General features: G+C 38.3%; 1 protein-coding gene across 1 annotated transcript; it reads left to right on the forward strand.

Annotated features, from left to right (window-relative positions):
* The first annotated feature begins 4,101 nt into the window (after positions 1-4,101).
* Positions 4,102-25,315, forward strand: LOC117986180 (putative transporter svop-1). Its single transcript, XM_034973021.2, has 11 exons — positions 4,102-4,511; positions 6,727-6,888; positions 9,820-9,982; positions 11,783-11,904; positions 12,424-12,668; positions 16,599-16,747; positions 17,460-17,586; positions 21,201-21,335; positions 22,697-22,842; positions 23,654-23,781; positions 24,443-25,315. Exons 1-11 carry the CDS (start codon positions 4,463-4,465, stop codon positions 24,511-24,513), a joined length of 1,497 nt encoding a protein of 498 aa, XP_034828912.1. The 5' UTR covers positions 4,102-4,462; the 3' UTR covers positions 24,514-25,315.
* Positions 25,316-25,514: the final 199 nt, after the last annotated feature.

Here is a 25,514-nt window from a genome sequence, read left to right on the forward strand (position 1 = left end):
ACGTCGATCCGTTGCGACGTGATTGAAGGACAAACCAATAAACCAACAAACAAACACACTTTTGCATTTATAATATGGGTGATGGGTAGTGATTATCATTTGCAATGCAATAAAAACCTGGTAGTAAAATTGTTAGTGACTTTATCTATAGCATCGCACCACGTTTTGGCTTTTAAATGTTACAAGTACCTTATGTAGTGCGTCACTCAGTAAAAGCAGGCATTATTGAAACACTAGCTGATGCCCCGCGATTTCGTCCGCGTGGAATTAGGTTTTTTACAAATCCCGTGGCAACTCTTTGATTTTCCGGGATAAAAGTAACCTATGTCACTTTACAGGTCTTTAACTATACCCATGCAAAAAATCACGTCGATCCGTTGCTCCGTGATTGAAGGACAAACCAACACTCCGTGCGGCTCTGTCTGTGACTTCCCAGCGGGCCATTCGCTAACTCAGTGTCTAACACTGAACGATAGCCACCGAGCTCATTTGACATTGGTTTGTTCGACATTGCTGCTTCATTGAGTGGTATAAAAATACTTTTTCGTAGAAAATCTTCAATGAATTAAAAAAAAAATTTTTATTTTTTATTCAGATACAAGTTAGCCCTTGACTGCAATCTCACCTGGTGGTAAGTGATGATGCAGTCTAAGATGATAGCGGGCTAACCTGGAAGGGGTATGGCAGTTTTTATTAAACCCATACCCCTTTGGTTTCTACACGGCATCGTACCGGAACGCTTAATTGCTTGGCGGCACGGCTTTGCCGGTAGGGTGGTAACTAGCCACGGCCAAAGCCTTCCACCAGACCAGACCAGAAATTTAGAAATTATAAAATTCCAAACCCCTGCCAGGAATCGAACCCGGGACCTCCCACTATTAAGACCACAGCGCTCACCACTGAGCCAGGGAGGTCGTCTAAAATATATGTCAAATGAGCTCTGTGGCTATCATTCAGTGTTCGACACTGACCTAGCGAATCAGTAGGCAGATTCATACCTAGTAAGTACGTACAAATCTGTAAAACCCGTGTAATTTTAAACTTTAAAACTCATGGTCACTGGGAAGATCGAAGGAAAGAGACCCCGCGGACGTAGCCCGAAACGTTGGTCAGACCAAATAAAAGAGACGGTCGACACACCTATCTGCGATGCAATCCACGCGGCAAGAAACAGAGGGAAATGGAAAAACATAGTAGCAAAGATTGTATCTAAGGGGAGCCACGACCCTCAAAATTGAGGGAGCGACGCAGGAAGAAGTTTCTAGAATGTTTCTACTATATTACATCGAGTATGATTGGTTGATGTTCAAATGAGAGCCAAACCAAAAGAGTTTGTATTCAGAGACCATGACCGTTAAGGAAAAAAAACAAATTCATTGATATTATGTAAACATTATTCTGTTTTATACATAACCTACATATAGGTAAGCGTCAGCATTCCACGGTTTTGCATATTTTTCTCAAAGGCCACATACCTAATTATGTTTTTGCCAACTTCACAAAATTGCAAACGCATTCGAAAACTGGATTGCAGCTAGCCTACCTACCTTCAGGCATGGTAATTTTATGCTACAGGTCCAACTACCTTCTGCATTGAAATTGCCGATATAAAACAAAATAATTATGACTAAGTGGGTACCTAGTCAGCGGGCGATGGGGAGAGATATGCTCGGAGTTTCTCTACGTGATCAAATCGTGAAAGGAGGAGATCCGTAGGAGAACTAGAGTAGCCGATATAGCTCAACGGGTTGCGAACATGAAGTGGTAATGGGCAGGGCATATAGTCCGGATAACCGATAGACGTTGGGGTCTCAAGGTGGTGGAATTGCGACCTTGCTCTGGAAGACGCAGCGTTAGAAGACGATATCAGAATATCAGATTAGACGAGTCGCAGGGAGCCGTTAGATTCAGGCAGCGCAAGACCGTGGCGTGTTGAAGTCCCTGTAAGAGACCTTAGATGTCCAGCAGTGGACGTCTATCGGTTTTTGATGATGATGATATAGTTGGTACCTATAATACGCGACATGTTGAAATGGCAATTGCACACCCGCACAGCTCCCGTGCTAGCCGGGTGCGTGCGAGCGCGGGTGGTGTGCGGGTGTGCGGGTGTGCGACGCGTTCCTGTCGCGTTTTACATTGATCCTGATTCAATTCTTTCCTGATTTTTTCTTTTACCACTTTGGAAGTGTCTCTCGCGCAAACTATTCAGTTTACAAAAAATTAAATATTCGAAACCTCAATATCATATTTGAAGATCTATCCATGGATACCCCACACGTATGGGTTTGATGAAAAAAAATATTTGAGTTTCAGTTAGCTAAGTATGGCGACCCCCAAAATTAATTGTTTTTTTTCTATTTTTGTGTGAAAATCTTAATGCGGCTCACAGAATACATCTACTTACCAAGTTTCAACAGTATAAAGTAAAGTAAAGTAAAATATGCTTTATTGTACACCAAAACATAAACAATGGACATATAACAAGGATAGCATGTACAATAGGCGGCAGGCCTATCGCTAAAATAGCGATCTCTTTCAGGCAACCTTAGGGTAGAGTATAGTTCTTATAGTTTCGGAAAAAAGTGGCTGTGTCATACGGACGGACAGACAGACAGACATGAGGAATCTATAATTCCGTTCTTTGCCATTTGGCTACGGAACCCTAAAAATTGAGATTGTAATAATGATAGATGCAGGTTTTACGAAATCGCCCTACGGGTCAGTCAACTCTCGTCCATATCACCGCGCGTGCCGCTAGGCGCTAGGCTAGGCGCGCCATAGAGGTGCGCCAAGGCTCTACTCGTCGCCACTCGCCTCGCTACGACTCTATAGTCTATGCTCTACTCACCGCCTGTTCGCTGCGTTCGGTCTGCACGGGGCCGAATCTTCTTCACATCTCATAATCGTTGATAGTATTCGAGAGTCGAATCTTGCAGACTTCACATCTCACAACCGTTGATAATTTTCGTGCGTAACACAATAACGTCAAAGTAAAATGGACCTAAAGTTTAGGATTTAAAGTCAAAAATTCAATACCACCGATTTTAATTTCGCGACGTTTCCGCTTGGAGCGCTGGCTGTAGACGTGTACACAAACTTGAGCTTTAAAACAAGCCAGTTCAGGTTCCTTTTTCTTGAACGCTGAACCAACGCTCGAATCCTATCAACATTGATGCAGGGCCGTAGCTAGATTTAAATTTAAGTTAGGGCAGCAGTGGTAAGGATAATACCTATGATAATACATATTATTATAGAGGTTCGACGATGCCGTCTAGTCAGAGACAGTGCAGGATAAAGGAGCGATCCGAACTAGTTTACCTATGTTACCCTAAAGCTAAATGTTACACGCATTAAGTTGTTAACACAGAGAATGTTAAGTAGTTAACTAAACTTTAACTTAATTTTAAGTGACATAATGCATGTAAACAGTTAATTTAGTAATAACTTCCCGTACACATAAACATTCAACATATATTATTATAATCATGGGATTTGGCAGGTAGTAATGTCTTATAGCACAAGTAAAGGAAAAAATCTGAAAACCGTAAATTTGTGGTTACTTTACAAAAAAATTCGTGTTCCCGACCAAATAATATTTTTCAGTAAATACTTCATAGATGGCGCTGTTCATCACTAACTTGTAGTGTTGTACCTGTTGGAGCTATAAATTTTTATAATTACTGGTTTGAGATTTCTTGTACGATGGTACAGGACCATTCGTGAGCGAGTCCGACTCGCACTCGACTAAAGGTTTAAAAATGGGTTCCCAACGAGTCACACTCAATCGTGTCACAGTGTTACTCGTTGGGAGCTCATCGAAATTTTTCCCCCATCGAGTCACACCGTTACTGGTTGCAATTTTTTTATCCATTGTGATTCCCAACGAGTCACACTGTTACACGATTGGGTGTGACTCGTTGGGAACCCATCTTTTTCAATATGGGGCAATCCCCATAATCTCCCCCTGAGCTACGGCCGTGCGTTGGTGAGCTGTACCTAATACCTATACAACCATATAAAGCCTATAGGATGCGGGAGTGGTTATAGAACCAGCACTGAATTCTTGTTTGCAAATTGTGTACACGTATGTGGAGTTGCAGATGCGCTTTGTGTGTCGAATACGTAATAAATAATAATATTAAGTTTGTGAAGAACCCTTTAGTTACTTAATAGTTTGGCATTAAAGCAACCTCTGATACCAATATCAGACGAACGCTATTAATATAGCCCCGGAATTTATTAACAAGACAGTTTTGCAACATCTTCACTGTCGAACGGTGTTCTATCGTAACAAAAAATAAATTTAATTTATTAATTAAATAAGTTTTAATTTATTTGAACACAATGTGTGGTTTTATAGTGACATTTATTAAATACCAAGGAAGTTAAACTGTTTTGAATACGAAGTTTGTGGTTCGGTTTTGATTTGAATAGTGACGTGTCGAACTTTTAATTTAAAAACATGGTCGCCAAAACTACTACGACTTTCGAGGAGGCTTTGAATATGACTGGTGAGTAAAAAAATTATTTTATTAATGTAAGTAAATAAAAGTTTCAGTAGCTGCGGGTTTGCTCTTAAAATAACTAGATGATGCCCGCGACTTCGTCCGCGTGGATTTAGGTTTTCAAAAATCCCGTGACAACTCGTTAATTTTCCGGGATAGAAAGTACCTATGTCCTTCCCCGGGATGTAAGCTAACTGTGTACCAAATTTTATCCAAATCAGTTGAATTGTTGAGCCATGAAAAGCTAGCAGACAGACAGAGAGACACACTTTCACATTTATAATACTATAGTATGGACTAGTATGGATTGTGAAACTCAATGCAGTTTTTGAAAATATTATTTCAAAAATAATAGATAGAAATTATAGTTGATGTATCTCGTTGCGTCAACGCAATCGAATGGATTACACAGGGTAAGCAACGTCGACTTAAGTGTGTAACCGGATGGGTTATAAAAGTGAAAGTGTTTTGTTTGTTGGTTTATTGGTTTACTAGCTGATGCCCGCGACTTCGTCCGCATGGAATTAGGTTTTTAAAAAATCCTTTGATTTTCCGGGATAAAAAGTAGCCTATGTCACTCTCCAGGTCTTTATCTATACCCATGCAAAAAATCACGTCAATCCGTTGCACCGTTGCGACATGATTGAATGACAAACCAACAAACCAACAAACACACTTTCGCATTTATAATAAGGGTACTGATTGATTTGTTGGCTGGTTGCTTAGTTGAGGTGTGAAGAAAGGACAAACAAACAAACAAACACACTTTCGCATTTATAATATATATTAATATAGTATAGATTGTCGTTAAAAGATGGCAAGAATCTGTGAAAAGAAATTCAAACCGGTCGGTCGATGGATACCAGTTGTGTTAGTATGAAATGTTTCAACTCACTAACACGTTGATGAAATTCGAGCCTCGAAACAATAACGACAGAGTAAAAATACAGGATCTCCTCATTTCTGATTTGATCACGTAGAGAAACTCCAAGGATAGCTCTCTCCATCGCCCGCTGAGTGACTCTGAGCTTTCTTATGAGGCCCATAGTTAGCGACCATGTCTCGGATCCATATGTATGTTGCCATCACTGGCAAGTGGCAACACGCACTGTTCGAAGACTTTGGTCTTCAAGCACTGAGGAGAACTAGAGTAACCGACATAGCTCAACGGGTTGCGAAGCTGACGTGGCAATGGGCAGGGCACATAGTTCGTACAACCGACAGACGTTGGGGCCCCAAGGTGCTGGAATGGCGACCTCGCACTGGAAGACGCAGCGTTGGAAGACCCTCACTAGGTTAACGGACGACATCAGACAAGTCGCAGGGAGCCGCTGGATTCAGGCGGCGCAAGACCGTGGCGTGTGGAAGTCCCTACAAGAGACCTATGTCCAGCAGTGGACGTCTATTGGGTGATGATGATGAAAAACATAGGATATCGAAATACTCGTAGCTTAGGATTTTCAAAAGAATCCTGTCATTTAAGCATTTTTATGGTTCCGTACCCCAAAAGGAAAAACGGAAGCCTTATAGGATCACTTTGTTGTCTGTCTGTCGGTCTGTCAAAAAACCTACAGGGTACTTCCCGTTGACCTAGAATCATGAAATTTGGCAGGTAGGTAGGTCTTATAGCAGACATTAGGCGAAAAATCTGAAAACCGTGAATTTGTGGTTACATCACACACGCACGAAACGTTTTGCGTCATCATTCCTCATACGTATGGCTAAGGTTTGGAATACTCTTCCGCGATATGTGTTTCCTACCAATTACAACCCGGGTAACTTTAAAACAAGAGTGAATAGGCATCTTCTAGGTAAACGCGTCCCATCTTAGGCCACATCATCACTTCCCATCAGGTGTGATTGTGGTCAAGCGTATACCTATAAAAATTAAAAAAAAAAAAAAAATTGTGGTCTTGAAATAATAATTGATATTTTCAATTTTCGAAGTTAAATAACTATACAGTGGCGTGCATAGGGTTTGGAGCCAGGGTAGGCATTAGTTAGGTAGGAACCTGTTTACTGGCAGGTCATAATGAAAAATATGCATTGAGCTATTACAACTGGGGTAAGCAGTGTATTAATGCCTCTATGACTTGCACGCCACTGTAACTATACCATAGTGGAGTATTATATGAAAGGGCTTCACCTGTACATTCTAAGACGATTTTTTTTTTTTTTTTTTTTTATGCATCATAGTTCTTTTCTTTACTTTTGTCCACAGGTTTCGGGAAGTTCAACTTCCTGGCGATGTTGGTGAACATCAGCCTGATCACTGGCATGGCGTTTGAGATCATGTCAGTGGCATACCTGGTGCCTGCCAGTGCATGCGAGCTCAACACTACCGTCTTCCAGCAGGGACTCATGGCTGGCATGCCACTTTTAGGTAAGTATGTCCATTATTTGTACCATATAGGTACGTATTACGTTAGTACTTGTTACATTTTTTTTTTTTTTTAAAGAATATTAGCCATTTTAAATGACTAATATTCCCCTTTCCTCTCCAACGAAGCGTCAGGCTTGTGCTAGGAGTAGGTACGACAATAGTGCAACGGGTGGGGTTTGAACCGGCGACCTTTCGGTTTTCAGTCCACTCCTTTACCCGTTGAGCTATTGAGGCTCTATCTATTTGGTAAGGCATGACGAGTTAAAATTATGTTTATTAAAGTTTCATATAATATTATGTAGCTCGGTTGCAAAATTAGTACCGAACACAAAAACAAACACAATATGTTGTTGTGTTACATTCTGTGACCTAGGTGAGGTACGCCTTGTCGAAGTCATGTCAGTCGCATATGTGCCTGCCAAGTGCCAGCGCGTAGTCCCCCAAATTGCTATTGCGCTGCAAATAACGTCATTTTGACATCAGCCGAAGTAAAAAAATATACCATCAGCTTGAAACTTCAGTCTAGTGCTGATGTCACTAAAATGGCGGTCACGCGCAGTAGCAATTTGCGGGACTTGTATGAGCTATTGGAGATGCCGGCCAAATTGACCCATCATTCTTTCGTTTTGCTCGCTAATGAGTTCAAGTTAGTACTACTGCTCAGTACAGTACGCGGCCGAAAGTGGTGAACATCGGCCTTTAGAATGACATTTCATCTTTGTAGAGCGTTGTCTCTGTCACTCATATGACGTTTTGTCGGTCGGACCGAGACAGCGTGCTCTACAAATCTGCTATCTTCTTCTAAAGGTCGATGTTCATCACTTTTGGCCGCGTACCTACCTACTGTAGGTATAATACGCGACAGGTCGAGATGGCAATCAGGGTCTGGACACCCCGCAATGCAAGATAGCGCCGGCGACGTGCGGGTGTGCGGGGCGTCCCCCCGCCTCATGCCCCGATTGCCATCTTGACCTGTCGCGTACCTACTAAATGAGTTTAGATAGATTAATATTCAGTGAGCCAGAAACGTCCGGATTAAACAAAGACTAGGATTTCTATCAGAAGTTAAATTATTTATACCTAGGTACCTACCGTTTTTTTCGCCAGTTCCCTAATTTTAATTTTATTTAATTTATACATTATCTTTATGCTACCTATTACAAATGTTATAGAAAAATTTAAACGTCGTTTTCGGCATCATAAAGCTAATGTATTTATTATATCTAAGCTAATGCTTATTTAGTTACCTACACGTCACGTACCTACACACGTCTTAAATCCATACTAATATTATAAATGCGAAAGTGTGTCTGTCTGTCTGTCCGTCTGTCTGTCTCTCTGCTAGCCTTTCACGGCCCATCCGTTCAACCGATTTTGACGAAATTTGGTACAGCGATAGTTTGTATCCCGGGAAAGGACATAGGCTACTTTTTATCCCGGAAAATCAAAGAGTTCCCACGGGATTTTCAAAAACCTAAATCCACGCGGACGAAATGGCGGGCATCATACCAAATTTCGTCAAAATCGGTTGAACGGATGGACCGTGAAAAGCTAGCAGACAGACAGACAGACAGACGGACAGACAAACAGACAGAAACACTTTTGCATCTATAATATTAGTATGGATGAATATGGATTTACACAGGAAAACCAACATAAAGATAAAAGTTTCATCGTGACGCATAAACTTTTTTTTTCTGGGGCAACCGATGTATTGGGGAGTGGCCATCTCCTTTCAAATAATGTAGTAACTACCCTCCTACGTTTGTATGAAGAAAGCACCGAACTGCGCGCTCTTAATATTCAAAAGAGAACCAAACAACGTTTTTTAAATAGAGATAGCGAGCAAACGAGCAGGCGACCACCTGATGTTAAGTGATTAGGATTACCGCCGCCCATGAACATTTGCAGCACCAGAGGAACCGCCAATGCGTTGCCGGCTTTTTAGGAATTTGTTGGTCCGCCCCTTGAATAACCCCATGTTGTAATAAACCCCATGTTGTAATCTAGTGGGAATACCGCCGATGGGAGTTGGTTCCACATGTTCTGCGTTGTAACTAAACAATTAATTCCAATTAACTAAGCTTTATTGTGATAAGTACATCATGATACGCACATTAATTATTGTTAATAGTATGTCTACATCGCATTCTTAAACTTTAACCTTTTCAATTGGCAATCTTTTTGCATACCAAGATGAATCTATTTATAACTTTGGACAAACTTTATATTATGTATTAAGACGAAAATCAAGTTTCTTTATTGAGAAATTTTGTTGAACATCGAGATTCTTACCAATGTTGGTAGTTATCAAAACTCTTTTTATTTATTTATTTTTATTTGGATACAAGTTGTATTTTAAAAATAGCGGAAATTCTATTTTTTTTTTAATATTCTCTTTCATAATGAATTCTAGCCCCATAAGCTACCATTGTACAAAATATCACATCATTAACCGACTTCAAAAAAAGGAGGAGGTTCTCAATTCGTCGGAATCTTTTTTTTTAATTTTTTTTATTTTTTTTATTTCTACAGTCCAAGAGCTTCTAACTTTCCAAAGTTATATACCTATGCGTTGTAATCTAAGCAATATAAATATTAATTATCACAGACGTTGTGAGGAGACCTGCATGCCTGAACACGCCATTATGTTCTCAACAAAGGTGTGTGAAGTCTGACTTCTTCTGAATCCGCACTTGGAGAGTACCCGCGCGTGCTCGGTAGTATATAGTCCCGAAAATTGCTATTGCGCTGGAACCATGTCTCATTGACATCAAAATGACGTCATTTTGACGTCAGCCGAAATAAAAATATACCATCAGCTCGAAACTTCAGTCTAGTGCTGACGTCACTAAAATGGCGGCCACGCGCATTAGCTATTTGCGAGACTGGTGATGGACACGAGGATGACGATGATTTTTTGTATTACAGGTATAATAGCCACGTCCCACTTCTGGGGCTATCTAGCGGACACGAAGGGGCGCAGGAAGATCCTGGCGCTGTGCATGATCCTCGCCTTCCTCGCCGGTGGCGCCTCTGCGCTGTCTCCCGACTGGATCGTGTTTAGCGTCCTCAAATTTTTGTCTTCAGCAGCGTGAGTTACTAGTTTAAATCTATTTGAGAAATCGGGTGACGGAAGTTGGATGTAGTGCGTAAACTACCATACAAATACAACCTCCCTGGCGCAGTGGTGAGCGCTGTGGTCTTATTAGTGGGAGGTCCTGGGTTCGATTCCTGGCAGGGGTTTGGAATTTTATAATTTCTAAATTTCTGGTCTGGTCTGGTGGGAGGCTTCGGCCGTGGCTAGTTACCACCCTACCGGCAAAGCCGTGCCGCAAAGCGATTTAGCGTTCCGGTACGATGCCGTGTAGAAACCAAAGGGGTATGGGTTTACTAAAAACTGTCATACCCCTTCCAGGTTAGCCCGCTATCATCTTAGACTGCATCATCACTTACCATCAGGTGAGATTGCAGTCAAGGGCTAACTTGTATGTGAATTAAAAAAAAAAAAAAAGTAGGTACAAACGGTAACATCATTACATATGCACCCGTCCAGTGTCACGTGATGCACACAAAACCACACTTATATCACACTAAAATATGGATGTTACAGCTATTAACAACGCACCCATAAGTACCTAAGCTAAACTAGCTTAGTCGATGCATCGCGTTGCGCTGTGTGAAATTCACTTTTATAATTTATAGATAGATCATAGACCTATGTGCCTATAATATTTAAAGCAATGAGGATAGGTACGGTACCGATTCAATATTTCGTCGGTTGAGGTAACACATGTTTGGCCTTGTGGTGTAACAGTTCAAATCTAAAAATCAGGTCAACGAACGTTGCGTAGTAGGCTACTTGGAGTCAATGCCGCGTCGTTAGCAGGGCATTGACCCGAGTTTTGCACGATATACATTGCGAGTTTGAAAAATACTAAATCACTAAAACAACAAAATGAGGCAAATGGTTATTGGTATTGGATTGTGTTTAGGTAGCATAACAATTCAATTCAATTTTCTTTATTGCGAAACAATAACGCTAATTTTTTGCTAGCGTTCTGGTTACACGCTGTATACCTATGTCTTTCAGTCAGTTTCTTTATGTTACCGGGTGAGTTTCCACCCCTATGTCGTCAACATTCCATCTTCGCGTACGAAACGCTTTCCGTCATCTTTCCTTATACGTATGGCTAGGGTCTGGAATACTCTTCCTAGATCAGTGTTTCCTGCCAATTATAATCCGGGTATCTTTAAAACAAGAGTGAATAGGCACCTTCTATGCAAACGCGTCTCATCTTAGGCCACATCATCACTTCCCATCAGGTGCGATCGTGGTCAAGCGTGGTCAAATTCATTATAGGCGCACGCCTATAATGAATTTTAAAAAATGTTCAGATTTCAGTCATCTCAACGTCTTGACCGCTTTGACTCCTCGGCTCAGTCTATAATAACCATGTACTAGAATTAGTTATTAGAAGAGAATGAATAGAATAGAATGATTTTTTTATTCATGTAAACTTTTTAAAAGTGCTTATGAATAGTCAGGTAGTTTTAATTTACCATTTAATTTATTATATTTATATATCTATATATATAAAAGGAAAAGGTGACTGACTGACTGACTGACTGAATGACTGACTGACTGACTGACTGATCTATCAACGTACAGCTCAAACCACTGGACGGATCGGGCTGAAATTTGGCATGCAGATAGCTATTATGACATAGGCATCCGCTAAGAAAGGATTTTTGAAAATTCAACTCCTAAGGGGGTGAAATAGGGTTTTGAAATTTTGCAGTCCACGCGGACGAAGTCGCGAGCATAATATAATACAATACAATACAATGCTAGTACAATATAATTTATTATATTTTTAATTTTTCTTTATAGGGTTTCAGGGACCTATGCATTGGCAGTCACTCTATTAAGTGAATGCACGCCACAAAACCGAAGATCTATATTAGTGGCATCAACATCTACGATATATCTAGCAGCTTCTGGAGTGATGGCTGGTAAACTTTTATTCTTTATTTTTAGTTTATTATCTATTGGCTGTCTTTAGAAGACTGGTGGAATTGAGCCACTGTCTAATTTCTTGCTGGTAAGTCTACTTGGCACGATCGAAAGCATCGATGTTATGTTTCAAAAGCAATTTGCAAAAGTTTATTTACATAAAAACTTTCAATCTGTTCATGTCACTTACTGGCTAAGTTCTTATTACTTAAAAGATAGATTCACCGGGATTATTTTTATCTTTAACTAGCTTATGCTCGTGACTTCGTCCGCGTGGACAACACAAATTTCAAACCCCTATTCCACCGCCTTAGGGTTTGAATTTTCAAAAATCTTTTCTTAGTGGATGCCTACGTCATAATAGCTATCTGCATGCCAAATTTCAGCCCGATCCATCCAGTAGTTTGAGCTGTGCGTTGATAGATCAGTCAATCAGTCAGTCAGGGACCTTTTCCTTTTATATATTTAGATTTACAGACAACAATATTTTATACCTATCGTATAATATTTTGTTTCAGTACTAAGCATCCCTGTTTTACAACTGAGTTTCTCATACGACATCCCACTGTTGGGCATCACATTCACTCCATGGCGTCTCCTGAACATAATCTTCGCCATGCCCTGCGCCATCGGGGCGATCGGGGTGTACATATCGTATGAGAGTCCGAGGTACTTGCTTAGCATTGGAGAAGACTATAAGGCCATGGAGGTACTGAAAGGATTCTTTGTGATCAATTCGGGGAAGAGCGCTGATGAGTATAAAGTAAGTAGATTTGTATTGTCTTTCTTTATAACTTTATATATCTATCCATCAGCCTGCATGCATCCACTGCTAGGTAGACACAGGTCTTATTTAAACCAAATTTTTATTTAAATTTGTTCGGTATTTTCAATGGAGAACGCTGGTGTGTTAAAATGTTACATTATAATATCTATACTATCTTGTAGATTGACTAATTCACCTAAATGTAAGTATGCACCTACATGTCACCATCTGCCACATTTTAATACTTAGGTGACATACTAGTTCTAATAATAAAATCTTTATCAAAAATGAAAATGTCAAAGGATAATACTTAATGAAAAATAAATAAATAAATAAAAGTTTATTCAGCTCACAAAACAAGAAAAACAGAAAAAAAGCAAAATTAAAAAAACAAATTTACAAATAAAAAAAAAATAAAAACTAGGTAAACTTAAAACTACGAGTACTAAAAACTAAAATGATCTCTTGTTTGAGCTGAAAAGGCTACTGCCTCAGCATGATCCTGCAGTATTTGACTACTGCAGCGCTGATTTTCAGGCAGAGCCCTAGTGTCACGACCCGACAACGAAAATGTTAAAAAAAATACATATAGGGTATCACATAATATATTTATACACATGTACATATATCTATACACATACTAAGTGTAGGTACGACATGTTTTTGAGTAGGGAATGCCATTATTCTGTTTGTGTAGACCTGCAGGGAACTAAAAAAAAAGAAAAACAGCGTATCTTTTGGTTCAGCGTAGGTATCTTAATTTACAGCAGATAATGTTACAATGCACCCAGTGATATATATATATAATTACAGTGCACTCTTTGCACTATATTACTAATGATCGTGACGTATTTAGAACCGGTTTCTGATAAATAAAAGAGCACCCGTGGTTTTTGATGATTTATTTAGCTTTTGAGGCGTACCTAATTAAACTAGCGGCACGCTATGATGGCCGGTTTGACGTTTGTCCGCTCATGAAGTTCCGTATTAATTGATAACGACTTTGAAGGAAATAATTGTATTACTTTATTGACGATAGTGATGTGCAGAGATTCATAAATTTTATCGAATGTAGTTTTAGGTTTAGGACTCAAAATTTATTTATTAAATTGATTTCTTAAATGTATACAAGTGTAGAAAAATCAGTTTGCACCATTTAAGGGGTGAATGTACTTGTGAATATGAACAATTTTCACTATGTGGACAAACCTCTGAAATCGCAAAAAAATATCAATAAATTTTTAAAAATGGAATCTAATACGATCGTCACATAGGATCGCTGGCTAGCACAACTACTACCTCCGGCAAACTCGCGTCAATGCTCAATGCAAAACAAAGCAGTTTCGAATTGACGTTGCTTCGAAAAGTATAAACTGTCAGTGCAATGCGATTGTGATATAGTTTTGACCTGGCTTTGGATTTCAAATATTGATACTGCATTACTGTTGACCCTTGCTCGTTAATTTGGACTCTGTTCAAGCCCTTTGTTGTGGATTTCGTCGATATGACCGAACGTACGCAGAGAACTGTTCTAAATAGTCAGACACGTGAGTTCCTAATACGCCTTCGTAACTATTTCGATCGTGAAGCTCAAAATGGAGGGCCAATTTTACCTATAACGTCAGTGGTTGAACGCGTAGCTGATGCGCTTAATATTGGACAACGAACTGTTAGACGGATAACTAAAAAAAAATATGGCGAGACTGGCACAGAAGAAAATAACTTCACACACCAAAAAAGAGAAAACGAGCAAAACCAGTCGTAGGCATCGATAGCTTTGATGCCGATGCTATCCGAAGACATGTTTACGGCTACTATTTACAGAAGGAGTATCCAACAAGAAAAAAGTTGGTGCATTCACTGAAGGAAGCTGGATTATTCTTCGGTGGGGAAAGTTCTTTAACGAAGATTTTGAAGACCATTGGATTTCGATACAAAAAATGTAACAAACGCAAAATATTGATGGAAAGATTTGATATAGCGATGGCAAGGTATACTTTTTTACGGCAAGTGAAAGAAATCAAAAATTGGCAAAATGTTGTGTTCTTGGATGAAACATGGCTTAATGCTAACCATACTGTAGGCCGTTCTTGGAACGATGACACAGCAGCATCTACTTCCAAAGTTCCTGTAGGAAAAGGATCGCGACTTATAATTTGTCACGCCGGAACCATCAACGGGTTTGTCGAAGGTTCTCTCATGGCTTTTGCGTCAAAAACCACTGGAGACTATCATGAAGACATGAATGGAGAAAAGTTTACTGAATGGTTTACCTCAATGTTGTGTAGCCTCCCTGAACCATCTATTATAATTATGGACAACGCCCCATACCACTCGATGCAAATTGACAAGCCACCTGCCCAATCCCAAAAGAAAGCTGATATCGTCGCATGGCTTCGTAAAAATGGCGTAGATGCAACATGAATATGTTAAAAGCGGAATTAGTACGTCTTTTAAAAGAAAACAAACCAACCAAGATCCGATACGTCATTGACGAAATAGCATTAGAACATGGGCACAGAGTTATACGGTTACCGCCTTACCATTGTGAGTATAATGCGATTGAGTTGGTGTGGGCTCAAATTAAGGGATATGCTGCAAGACACAATACAGAACCCCCATTTACCACAAAAAAAATGCTAAAATTATTAGAAGAAGCTTGTGAACATGTGACTAAAGGAGACTGGGAAAAGGTTGTGAATAGAACTGTTAAATTAATAAGGGAAGATTATGAAAGAGATGTGAAAATAGATAATATTATAGAAAACGAACATATAATTATTAATGTATGTGATGATAGCAGTGACGACAGTGAAAATAGTAGTATGGACGAATCTGATTAATTATGGCCTTTTGTGGCACCTTTTTCGGTATCTTTTGTATTCATATGTTTCTTGTGTGCATATAAAGTATGTATATTCATTTTCGTTCAAATATTCAGTTCGTTCAAATAAATTAAATAAACATATACATTTTTGTTTTATTAAACCTATTTAATCAGGTACAAAAACAAAACTTAATTGTTTTTTGTTCGAGAATAAATTGACATTCCACATCACTATTGTAATGTGTCAAACCGGCCATCATAGCGTGCCGCTAGTGTAATGTGACTCTGCTCGGTAATGTGACGTCACTATCTCATTTGCAATTCTGACAAAAACTTCAAGCGAAAAAATGCGCTTGGATCTTTATTACTAGACTCATTTTAAAATAAGTATATTAAAAAACTGTTTTTCTTGTATTTCTCCGTGATCATTTTAGTACCTGTTCCTAAAAATGCCCGGCTCTAAAAACATAAAATTCAAAAAGGTTAATGCTATCGAGCCATCTGTATTATTAATAATGTATGTATCGATTTTGTCTAAAAATGTTTGAATACTACAAGGTTGAATTCTTGGTCCTATTCTATTATTAATTTATATTATTGACTTATGCCCGTTGTTTTAACTGGAACTTCTCAATAAAGTTTTTAACTAACTTTCGTTTGAAAAATTGGTCAAGTGCGATTTGGACTCGCACACAAAGGGTTCCGTACCATCGTACAAGAAATAACATAGCGGTCATTTTAAAATCATTGTAATTTTTATGTTCTAGAATAAGTTTGGTATTTTTGTTTTTTGTATCTTCCTATTAAATAAATACCGTTATGATTTTTAAAATTATAATTATTTGTTGTTATAGCAATAGAAATACACATTTTGTGAAAATTTCAACTCCCTACCTATTACGGTTCACGAAATACAGCCCACTGACAGACAGAAGGATGGACGGACGGACGAATAGACAGACGGATGGACAGCAGAGTCTTAATAATATGGTCCCATTGACTTTCTTCGGATACGTAAGGAATCCTCAAAAGTAAAATAGACAAATAAATGCGAGCAGCAGTGATTTCCAAAGTCTAAAATGTATTTTTCTGTCAAACAGGTGGGCACGCTAGTCCTAGGAGAAGATACAGGGAAGGCGGCAAAAGGATTCTGGGCATCTATCGTCTCTCAGACAGTGCCACTTATGAAACCACCGCTATTAAAGAACACAGTGCTTCTATCGATATTGTTCATTATAGTTTATGTTGGGTAAGTAACTCCTTGTTACTGTTGTTTTACCAGGTTATGTCTTTTAGACATGTTTCCGTAGCAAAATTGTAAAAAGGGAACTCGTATGGTGCAACTAAGTCAGTCTGTCTGTCTGTTGTATTTTGTTAATTACTGATATTGACGTGCAAATGAAAGTATTGAAAAATATTATCATTACAATTAATTTGCAAATGATGCCAAAATTCGGGGGTCGTAATTTAAAGTAGGGTTAGATTAATTTGGGATACGAAAAAAAGAAGAAGAAATATTATATAAAAAATACTTCAGCAGACCTCTGCCTGCCTGCGAAAAACCTGTTAAAATCGGTTAAGTTCTTTTATAGAATAGCCAGGAAAAACAGACCAATTTTTTAAATGTTTAGTGATTTATTAATCACCATGACCAACTAAAATATTGAGTTTGATAAAGGAAAAAGGCAGTTTTCATTTGAAGTGTATTTATTTTTAACTAGATTGTGCTCGCGACTTCGTCCGCGTGGACTACACAAATTTCAAACGCATATTTCACCCCTTAGGGGTTGAATTTTCAAAAATCCTTTCTTAGCAGATGCCTACGTCGTAATAGCTATCTGCATGCCAAATTTCAGCCCGATCCGTCCAGTAGTTTGAGCTGTGCGTTGATACATCAGTCAGTCAGTCAGTCAGGCCGTCAGTCACTTTTTCCTTTTATATTTATTTTTAATTTTTCCCAGGTTAAACCCCTTCATAGTGTGGTTACCTTTCATTACGGATGGTGTAATGAAGTCCTTAGAGAATGGTAAAGATGACCTCAAGTTCTGCGAAATGTTGAACTCAGTCAAAAATACTACTGCAATTGAGGTATACCTACTATAGATTTAAGCGTTTAAACTATCGTGAGTGATTTCCATATTATACATATCTTACACCCGGCTATACTCACGTGTTTAGTGGGCGTTAGCCCGGCTAGTTTCGAACCCATCCAGGGTCCTTTTCAAGGAGTTAGTTCGCGCACGCATCGCAGTTGAGACTACGCGCCTCCCGCGCCGCTGCCCGCACAGCCCGTTGTGAGGGTAGCTGGGGGGGGGGGGGGGGGGGATGGGGGGATCGAATGTTTAACAAGTCCACTTTAGACACAGCAAAAAAACGTTTAAATGAAGTGTGTCATTCCGTCTACTTATCAATACATAATATAGAAGCACTTATTAAATTACATTTAATTCAAAAATGGGGATCGTTACAATTTGTTAATAAATGAAATAGGATCTTAACTTATATTTTAAATTAACTTTAGTTAGTTTCGGTTCTATTTATTAGGCGAGGGATCATGTATGCACTGGTGTGGTGAATTTTATTCAAAAACTTATATAAATTTAACTTTATATAAATGAATTATGTATTAATAATATATTCACAAGATTATAGTGATAATGAGTATCGCGATCGGTTCATAAACGAGTTAACGACAGAATATTCTTCGGTATTTACGGATAAGTTGGGCGAATGTAAGAAACAAATTCATTTGCATTTCACAGATAATAAACCGGTTTTCATTCGCGCCCGGTCGGTACCTTTAGCATTGCGAACTGCAGTGGAGAGAGAACTTAATCGTTTAGAAAAGGAAGGATCGGTCTATCCGGTTGAACATTCGGACTATGGCACACCCATAGTTTCCTAACTACATCTATTATATTCTTTCCTAAAAAAAAACCGCCATGGAACTGAGATATAAATTGCGAAAACGCGTTTATAAACAAAGAATATTTTAGCAAACGACAGAGTGTTATGACATTACGACCCAGCTGCGCTTCTGTTAGTGTTATCAGTAGATAGTTGCTCGTATGGTATAGGAGCAGTCCTCGCGCACGTGTTCGCCGACGGAATCAATTAACAAGACTTTCAAATTATAGGAAAGAGATGTTTAGTGTATGTAAGGTAGGTATGAAATTAATAAACCAGTTAGCAATCGACCGCTCTGTTTACATCTATATATATAAATTCAAAGTCCTGACTGACTGACTGACTGACATATTATATATCAACGCACAGCCTAAACCACTGGTCCTAAAGACATGAAATTTGGAGGGTTTATTCTTTGTAAAGAGTAGGTATCCACTAAGAAAGGATTTTTCGAAATTCTACCCCTAAGTGGGTTAAATGGGGGATGGAAGTTTATATGAAAGTCCGTCATTTTTCAATTATATTTGTTATTTGGTGCTGGTGCAGGGTGCAGGGTGGTGTTACTGAAAAAAAAAATGCCATTTGTTTCCTGTAGGCCACGCGGGCGAAGCTGCGAGCAGAAGCTAGTCACGTATACAACAGTTACGTTTTCCACATTATTAATATTATATTAGCACATATTATATTATTTGTTTCTTGATTATGATAATATTGTGTTTACTTTTTATAAACCCATTCATAAATATATCAATGTCGAGTAAAGGCGTAATCATATTTGTTCTAGAAGATAACAATAAATTAATTCAACAAAATACCGTTTACATGATACCTATATAAATAATGATATATAGTGAATTATATTATGTCATTGTTCATTTTTATATGCAACTTACGTACCTAATTAATTACTAAGCAACACTTTTTTGGTTGAATGGAAATTTTATTAATTATTTTTAAAATTAGATTAAAGCTATGTAAGTATGTATCAATAAAATAGCTAACAGAGCGTGATAGCTTAGAGTTTAGGACGTCCGCCTCCTAATCGTAGATCGGGGGTTCGATCCCGGGCGCGCACCTCTAATTTTTCGGAGTTATGTGCGTTTTTAAGTAATTAAAATATCACTGACTTTAATCCGGATCCGGTCCAATCAAAGTCACTTGTTGAATGATAGATATTGACATTTTTATATTAAGGAACAGTTAAGAGGGCGCAGTTTGGTGCTTTCTTCATACAAACGTAGGAGGGCAAATTACCACTTGTACATTTCCGCTCAAAACTAAGTATTATATCGGTTCGATTTGCCATTATCTAGTTTTATTGATATATAAAACATTGCATAAAAATATTGATATATAAAGTTGCGAGCCTCGAAATATTCCTATTTTAACACTACATTTATGACCACTTTAGGCAAAAAATAAATCAGATTAGGAGTGTTAACATTCTAAAAAAATTTAACAATAGACATATATACTTAATATTAGTTTATTTATTTCTAAGTTGAAACATCTTCTCATAAAATGTCAGCTGAAAAGCAAACAGTAGAGAAACTCCAAGCATAGCTCTCTCCATCGCCCGCTGAGTGACTCTGAGCTTTCTTATGAGGTCAATAGTTAAAGACACCGACGCGACGTGCGCCGCCAATTTCGGTCGAGCGTAATGCGTCACCTTAAGGGTTGTTTGCTATTGCAATATTTGGTCATGAATAATTCATGATGATGAGCTGTGATCTCTTTTGGGTTCTTTCCGAATGACCTTGTATACTAGGTACTAGGTACCTACGTCTACAGGTAACTTCGGAATTGGCGAATAACAAGACGTAATTGCAATAAAATAAAAATATTACCTACGGAAGGAGGAAAAAAACTGATTAAAAGCTGTTGAAACTTTACTGTTATTGAAATTTTGATTGAAATGGGTACTTTGGACTCAATTTTAGCCCAGCTTTAGTCCGTTTGCTTGGAAATGAGTTCGGGTTTGTATTTAGTAATCGAAATCTTGGATTTTGGATTCAATTTCAGTACAGTACAGTTTTAGGCCGTTTTGCTTGTAAATGAGTGTGAGCCAAAAACGTCCTATGGTGAAAGTTAGAGCTTTGTCACTAATAAGAGAAAAATTCAAAAGTCTAAGGTTTTAGTAGACCAAATTTCTGATTTTTTTTCTATTGAGGAAAGTTTGTCCAATCATGTTTTCATCGAATAAAATTGTAGAGGATATAATGAAAAATATTATACCAAGGGACTTGTTACGAGCTTATTTTAATTTGATAGTGGCGCCGATTCTCTTGTCTTTCTCTAAACTAAATTTAGAGTATCTGCATCTTTTTCTTTTTAATATTGCTTAAAAAGGCTGCTAAAAAACATGAATTTTACATTTAAACACTCTAAATGTTAGTGCACGCTACGAATTTAAACCATACGCTCGCAACTGGCAGCTAAACTCACGAGGTTTGACGGCTCTAAATTAAATTTAAAACTGTCAAACTGTGTCTGTCATATTACATTAGTAAGAAGAGGATGCAAATATTCTAAATTTTAGTTGTGCTCGGAAGCAGCACCATTGCCGCGTTAAAGAAGGAAGGCGCTGGAAGGCGGCAATCAATCGCCGCGTGGCAATCTGTGGTGGCTTCCAGGGTGTCTCAGCATAATGTTTAACATGTCCATAGATTTTGTGAATAGGAGTTGAAAAGAAAAAAAAACCGTTTCATTCGCCAATTTTTCAATTATTTATTTACCTATGTGTAATAAGCAGTTGGTATGCAACTTTTTATTTAATGATCAGTAATTTGTTTCAGATTAATGATTGCAGCCTCAACAAGTTCGCGATGATCACAGTGTTCGTGATCAGTATCACGATCGCTGCTCTCAACGTGGTCCTTAGTTGTGTGATCAATTGCGTCGGAAGGAAAAACATGTTTATATGCATACAAGTAAGTTTCACACAGTGTGGATTGATCAATAAGTTTGACCAAACCAAATTGATCAAATCAGGTTATGGGTAGGTACCTCACAGATTTATCGGGACGGGACGGGAAAGGACGGGGCATTACTTTTTCTAGAAGCGTTTGTTCTGGTTTAGCGAACTGTAGCCTGTAGCTTACAACCGATAGACGTTGGGGTCCCAAGGTGCTGGAATGACGACCTTGCACCGGAAGACGCAGCGTTGGAAGACCCCCTACTAGGTGGACGGACGACATCAGACGAGTCGCAGGGAGCCGCTGGATTCAGGTGGCACAAGACCGTGGCGTGTGGAAAGTCCCTACAAGAGACCTATGTCCAGCAGTGGACGTCTATCGGTTGATGATGATGATGATGATGCCTGTAGCTTTAATGACTTTCTCGTAGCTTGCATAATTTGTACATTGAACCACCAAAGCACCAAAGGTAGACTTTGGCTAACTTTGGTGAACTCATAAAGAAAGTAAGCCTTTGTTAAACTATTATAAATATACTACATGATGCCCGCGACTTCGTACGCGTGAATGTAGGTTTAAAAAAATCCCCTGACTTTAAGAATCCCGTGGGAACTCTTTGATATTCCAGGACAAAAAGTAGCCTATGCCCGTCCACGGGATATATGCTAAATCTGTATCAAATTTCATCAAAATCGGTTTAACTGTTGGGCCGTGAAAGGCTAGCAGATTAACAGTAATACGTTAAAATCTTGAAATATAAAATGGTCAATCGCAAAAAAATTACATATTTAGAAAAAAAATATACTTACGTCTAGCTACAAGTAACTATACTTATTTCAAGTAAATTAAGAGTAAATTGACTCATTTATTTAAGCTTTGTTATATTTTATAAAAATATCGCAATTTTAGGTTAAAAATGTTAGCGTACACACACTGGCTATAATTTTTTTGAAAAAATTCAATATGGCGGCTGTATGTCATTATTTTGAAATGTGAATTTTTTAATTTTTAGTTAAAACTTAAAGCTAGCCTTATCTAATTACTATATAAATCATGACCGCGTGGAATGGTGCCAAGAATACTGGCTGTATTTCCGCGCTGGACAGCCAGGCTGATCCGTTGCGCAAAAAATGAGCCAGCCCTTCTGTCACCAGATGAGGCTATTAATCGCGGTGAAATGTCTCGTAAAAAATTTTTAGCACTAAGACTCCATGGCCCCAGGGTCTCCATGGCAAACGGCACAAAAATGTAACTCTCTATAAGAGAGGCATACTTGCGCCGCTTGCCGTTTTCAGCTGTTTCTGCTGCGGCTCCCGGTCTTGATTTTTAGTTTGTTTTTCGTGTTTTTAATTTTTTAATTACGACTTGTTTTCCAGGTGGTGTCTGGCGTAGCAGGTATTTCCGTGGGCGTGTCGGACTCGTGGGTCGCGAGCGCGGTGTGCCTGGTCATCTTCGTGGCCGGCATGCTCAACTTCGGCATGCTGTCGACTATCAGTGTCGACATCTTCCCTACTTATGTAAAGTACGTACTGTAACACCATTTAACTGTATCTTTGGGATTTTTTTAACTGTCTTCCGATGATGGGTAAATCATGATGATAATGATTAAATAGCTAAATGTACTACAAACTTCTTCTTCCGTACGTTATCCCACGCTACGTGGGGTCGGCACAACATGTCTTCTTCTTCCATTTACTTCTGTCATCCGTCAACGTATTATCCACCCCTTTTAAGTACATGGATATCCTCTTTCACGCAATTTATCCACCTTTTCTTTGTCGTCCTCTCCTCTTTTTTCCTTTCAAATTCATATTTAAAATTCTTCTAGTCATGGCTTTCTTCCCTCCAAATTATATGCCCATACCATGTCAGCCTATTACCCCTCATCTTTTCTACCACTGGCGCTACTTTCAAACTTCCCCTTATATATTCATCCCTTATCTTATCCATCCTTATCACACACATCCATCTCAACATTCGCATTTCAGTCGCATTTACTCGTCTTTCATCCGTAACTTTTACCGCCCAACATTCTGAACACTGAACATTCAATGCGACAGGTCTAACGACTGCTTTATAAATTTTTCCCTTATGTTCCCTTATTTTTCCCTTATATTTAAGGGGCATTTACGGGTAACTTTCTTTAACTGCTTTAACTGTATTTAATAAAATTCTACTTAATTACTAATACTACAAAATGAGGCAAATGGTTATTGGTATTCGATTGCGTTTAGGTGGGATAGCGCTAAGTTTTTGCCAGCGTTCTGGCCACACGCTGTATAGTATCGCACTACGAGTACACTATTCTTGACTAGTAATTGTTTTGTTCTCAGAGCAATGGCGGTGTGCGTGACCCTGATGGTGGGTCGAGGCAGCTCCTTCCTGGGCATCAACGTCGTCAAGAACATGCTGGTCAACGACTGTGAAATGGCATTCTACTCCTTCGGCGGACTTACATTTGGTAATTCACATACAAACCGAGCTCGTTGGTTGGCTCTACATTGCTGCTTCATTGAGTGATATGAAAACAATGTTTCATACAAAACCTTCAATCTACACTCTATAAAGAGGTAAAGTTTGTAAGTTTGTTTGTAGGGTAGGTAATATCTGGAACTAATGAACCGATTTTGAAAATTCTTTCACCACTAAAAAGCTACATTATTCCTGAGTTACATAGGCTATATTTTATTTTCAAAAAATTAGAGATCCCTACAAAATTTTAATAAACTACCCGTGCGAAGCCGGGGCGGGTAGCTAGTGGATTATAAATAAATAAATATCAAATGAGCTTGGTGGCTTAATTCAGTATTGAACAAAAAAGTTAACGAATCACCCTGAATCTACTGTCAAAAGAAGGTATCGATTATTGAAATATTTCTGCATAGGCAGAGATAGTAGGTCTGCACCTACTATCTCTTCAGATAATAATATATCAATTGCATTCCATTATGTAATTTAGATTTTAATTTAGACTACGATGAGGCTGGCGCGTCCGTGTCGAACTAAAGTCCCATAAAAATTAAGATGATAAAAACAAAAAAATCTTAGCAATAAGACTTCATCAACTTCAAACACACGAAAAGTTGCAATATCTAATGTTGTTAATATATTATTTTTTACAGTTGGTGGATTAATCGCATTTCTCCTACCGAATGAAAACACGCTTCTTAAGAAAATTCCCTTGGAGTCTTAGAAAATTAATAAATGTGGAATTCTGCTGCCTTTAGAATCAAGCTTAAAGAGAACGCTCACTGCAATTTTTAATACGTACCTAAGTGGCTTATGGCATAAAGAATCAAGGCCCAGTTAATAAAGTAGTAAATGATATAGGTACTCAATAAAATAACCGGCCAAGTGCGAGTCAGGCTCGCGCATCGAGGGTTCCGTACTACAGTCGTATTTTTTCGACATTTTCCACGATAATTCAAAAACTATGATGCATAAAAATAAATAAAATCTATTTTGGAATGCACAGGTGAATCCCTTTCATATGGTACCCCACTTGATTTCTAGTTATCTTACTTCGAAAATTAAAAATACTAATTGTTAGTTCATGACCACAATTTAATTTTTTTTGTATGATATACCCACAAACACACGGTTTTCAGATTTCCCCCCTAATGTCTGCTATAAGACCTACCTACCTGCCAAATTTCATGATTATAGGTCTAGCCACCCGACTTGAGATAATAATTAGTTACTGACAAAAGTTGTAAGTTAGTAGATATATCTATTTGTAAAATATATTATAACAACTCATCAAAATAATTGAAATATAATTGTCCATGTATTAAAATTATTTAGATAAATTAAATAAGTAATATGTATTTAATTGTATTCCATTGTTATATTGGAATCTTACGATCTGTGATCCCATCTGCAATTATTTATTTGCGTAATAATTGTATATTGTACATATTTTAATGAAAACGATAGGATAAACTGAGAAGTAATAAATAAATAAGTTATTTATGTAAGTAGTATACGACTTTGGTTTCTTTGTTATATAGATTACCTTTTCCCTACTTTATGAATGATGATGCAAATACCTGCTTTCTGTTTGTTGACAATGATTATGAATCCCTAGGGTATTTCACAGCAAGGGAGAAAAAATTATAAATGTACCAGATAGCAATAAGCATTCAAAAACAATTTTAGACTTGCCTTTACACAAGTTTAAAAAATCTATTAAAA

Source organism: Maniola hyperantus, chromosome 10, assembly GCF_902806685.2.
Source record: "Maniola hyperantus chromosome 10, iAphHyp1.2, whole genome shotgun sequence".
Taxonomy (NCBI): domain Eukaryota; kingdom Metazoa; phylum Arthropoda; class Insecta; order Lepidoptera; family Nymphalidae; genus Maniola; species Maniola hyperantus.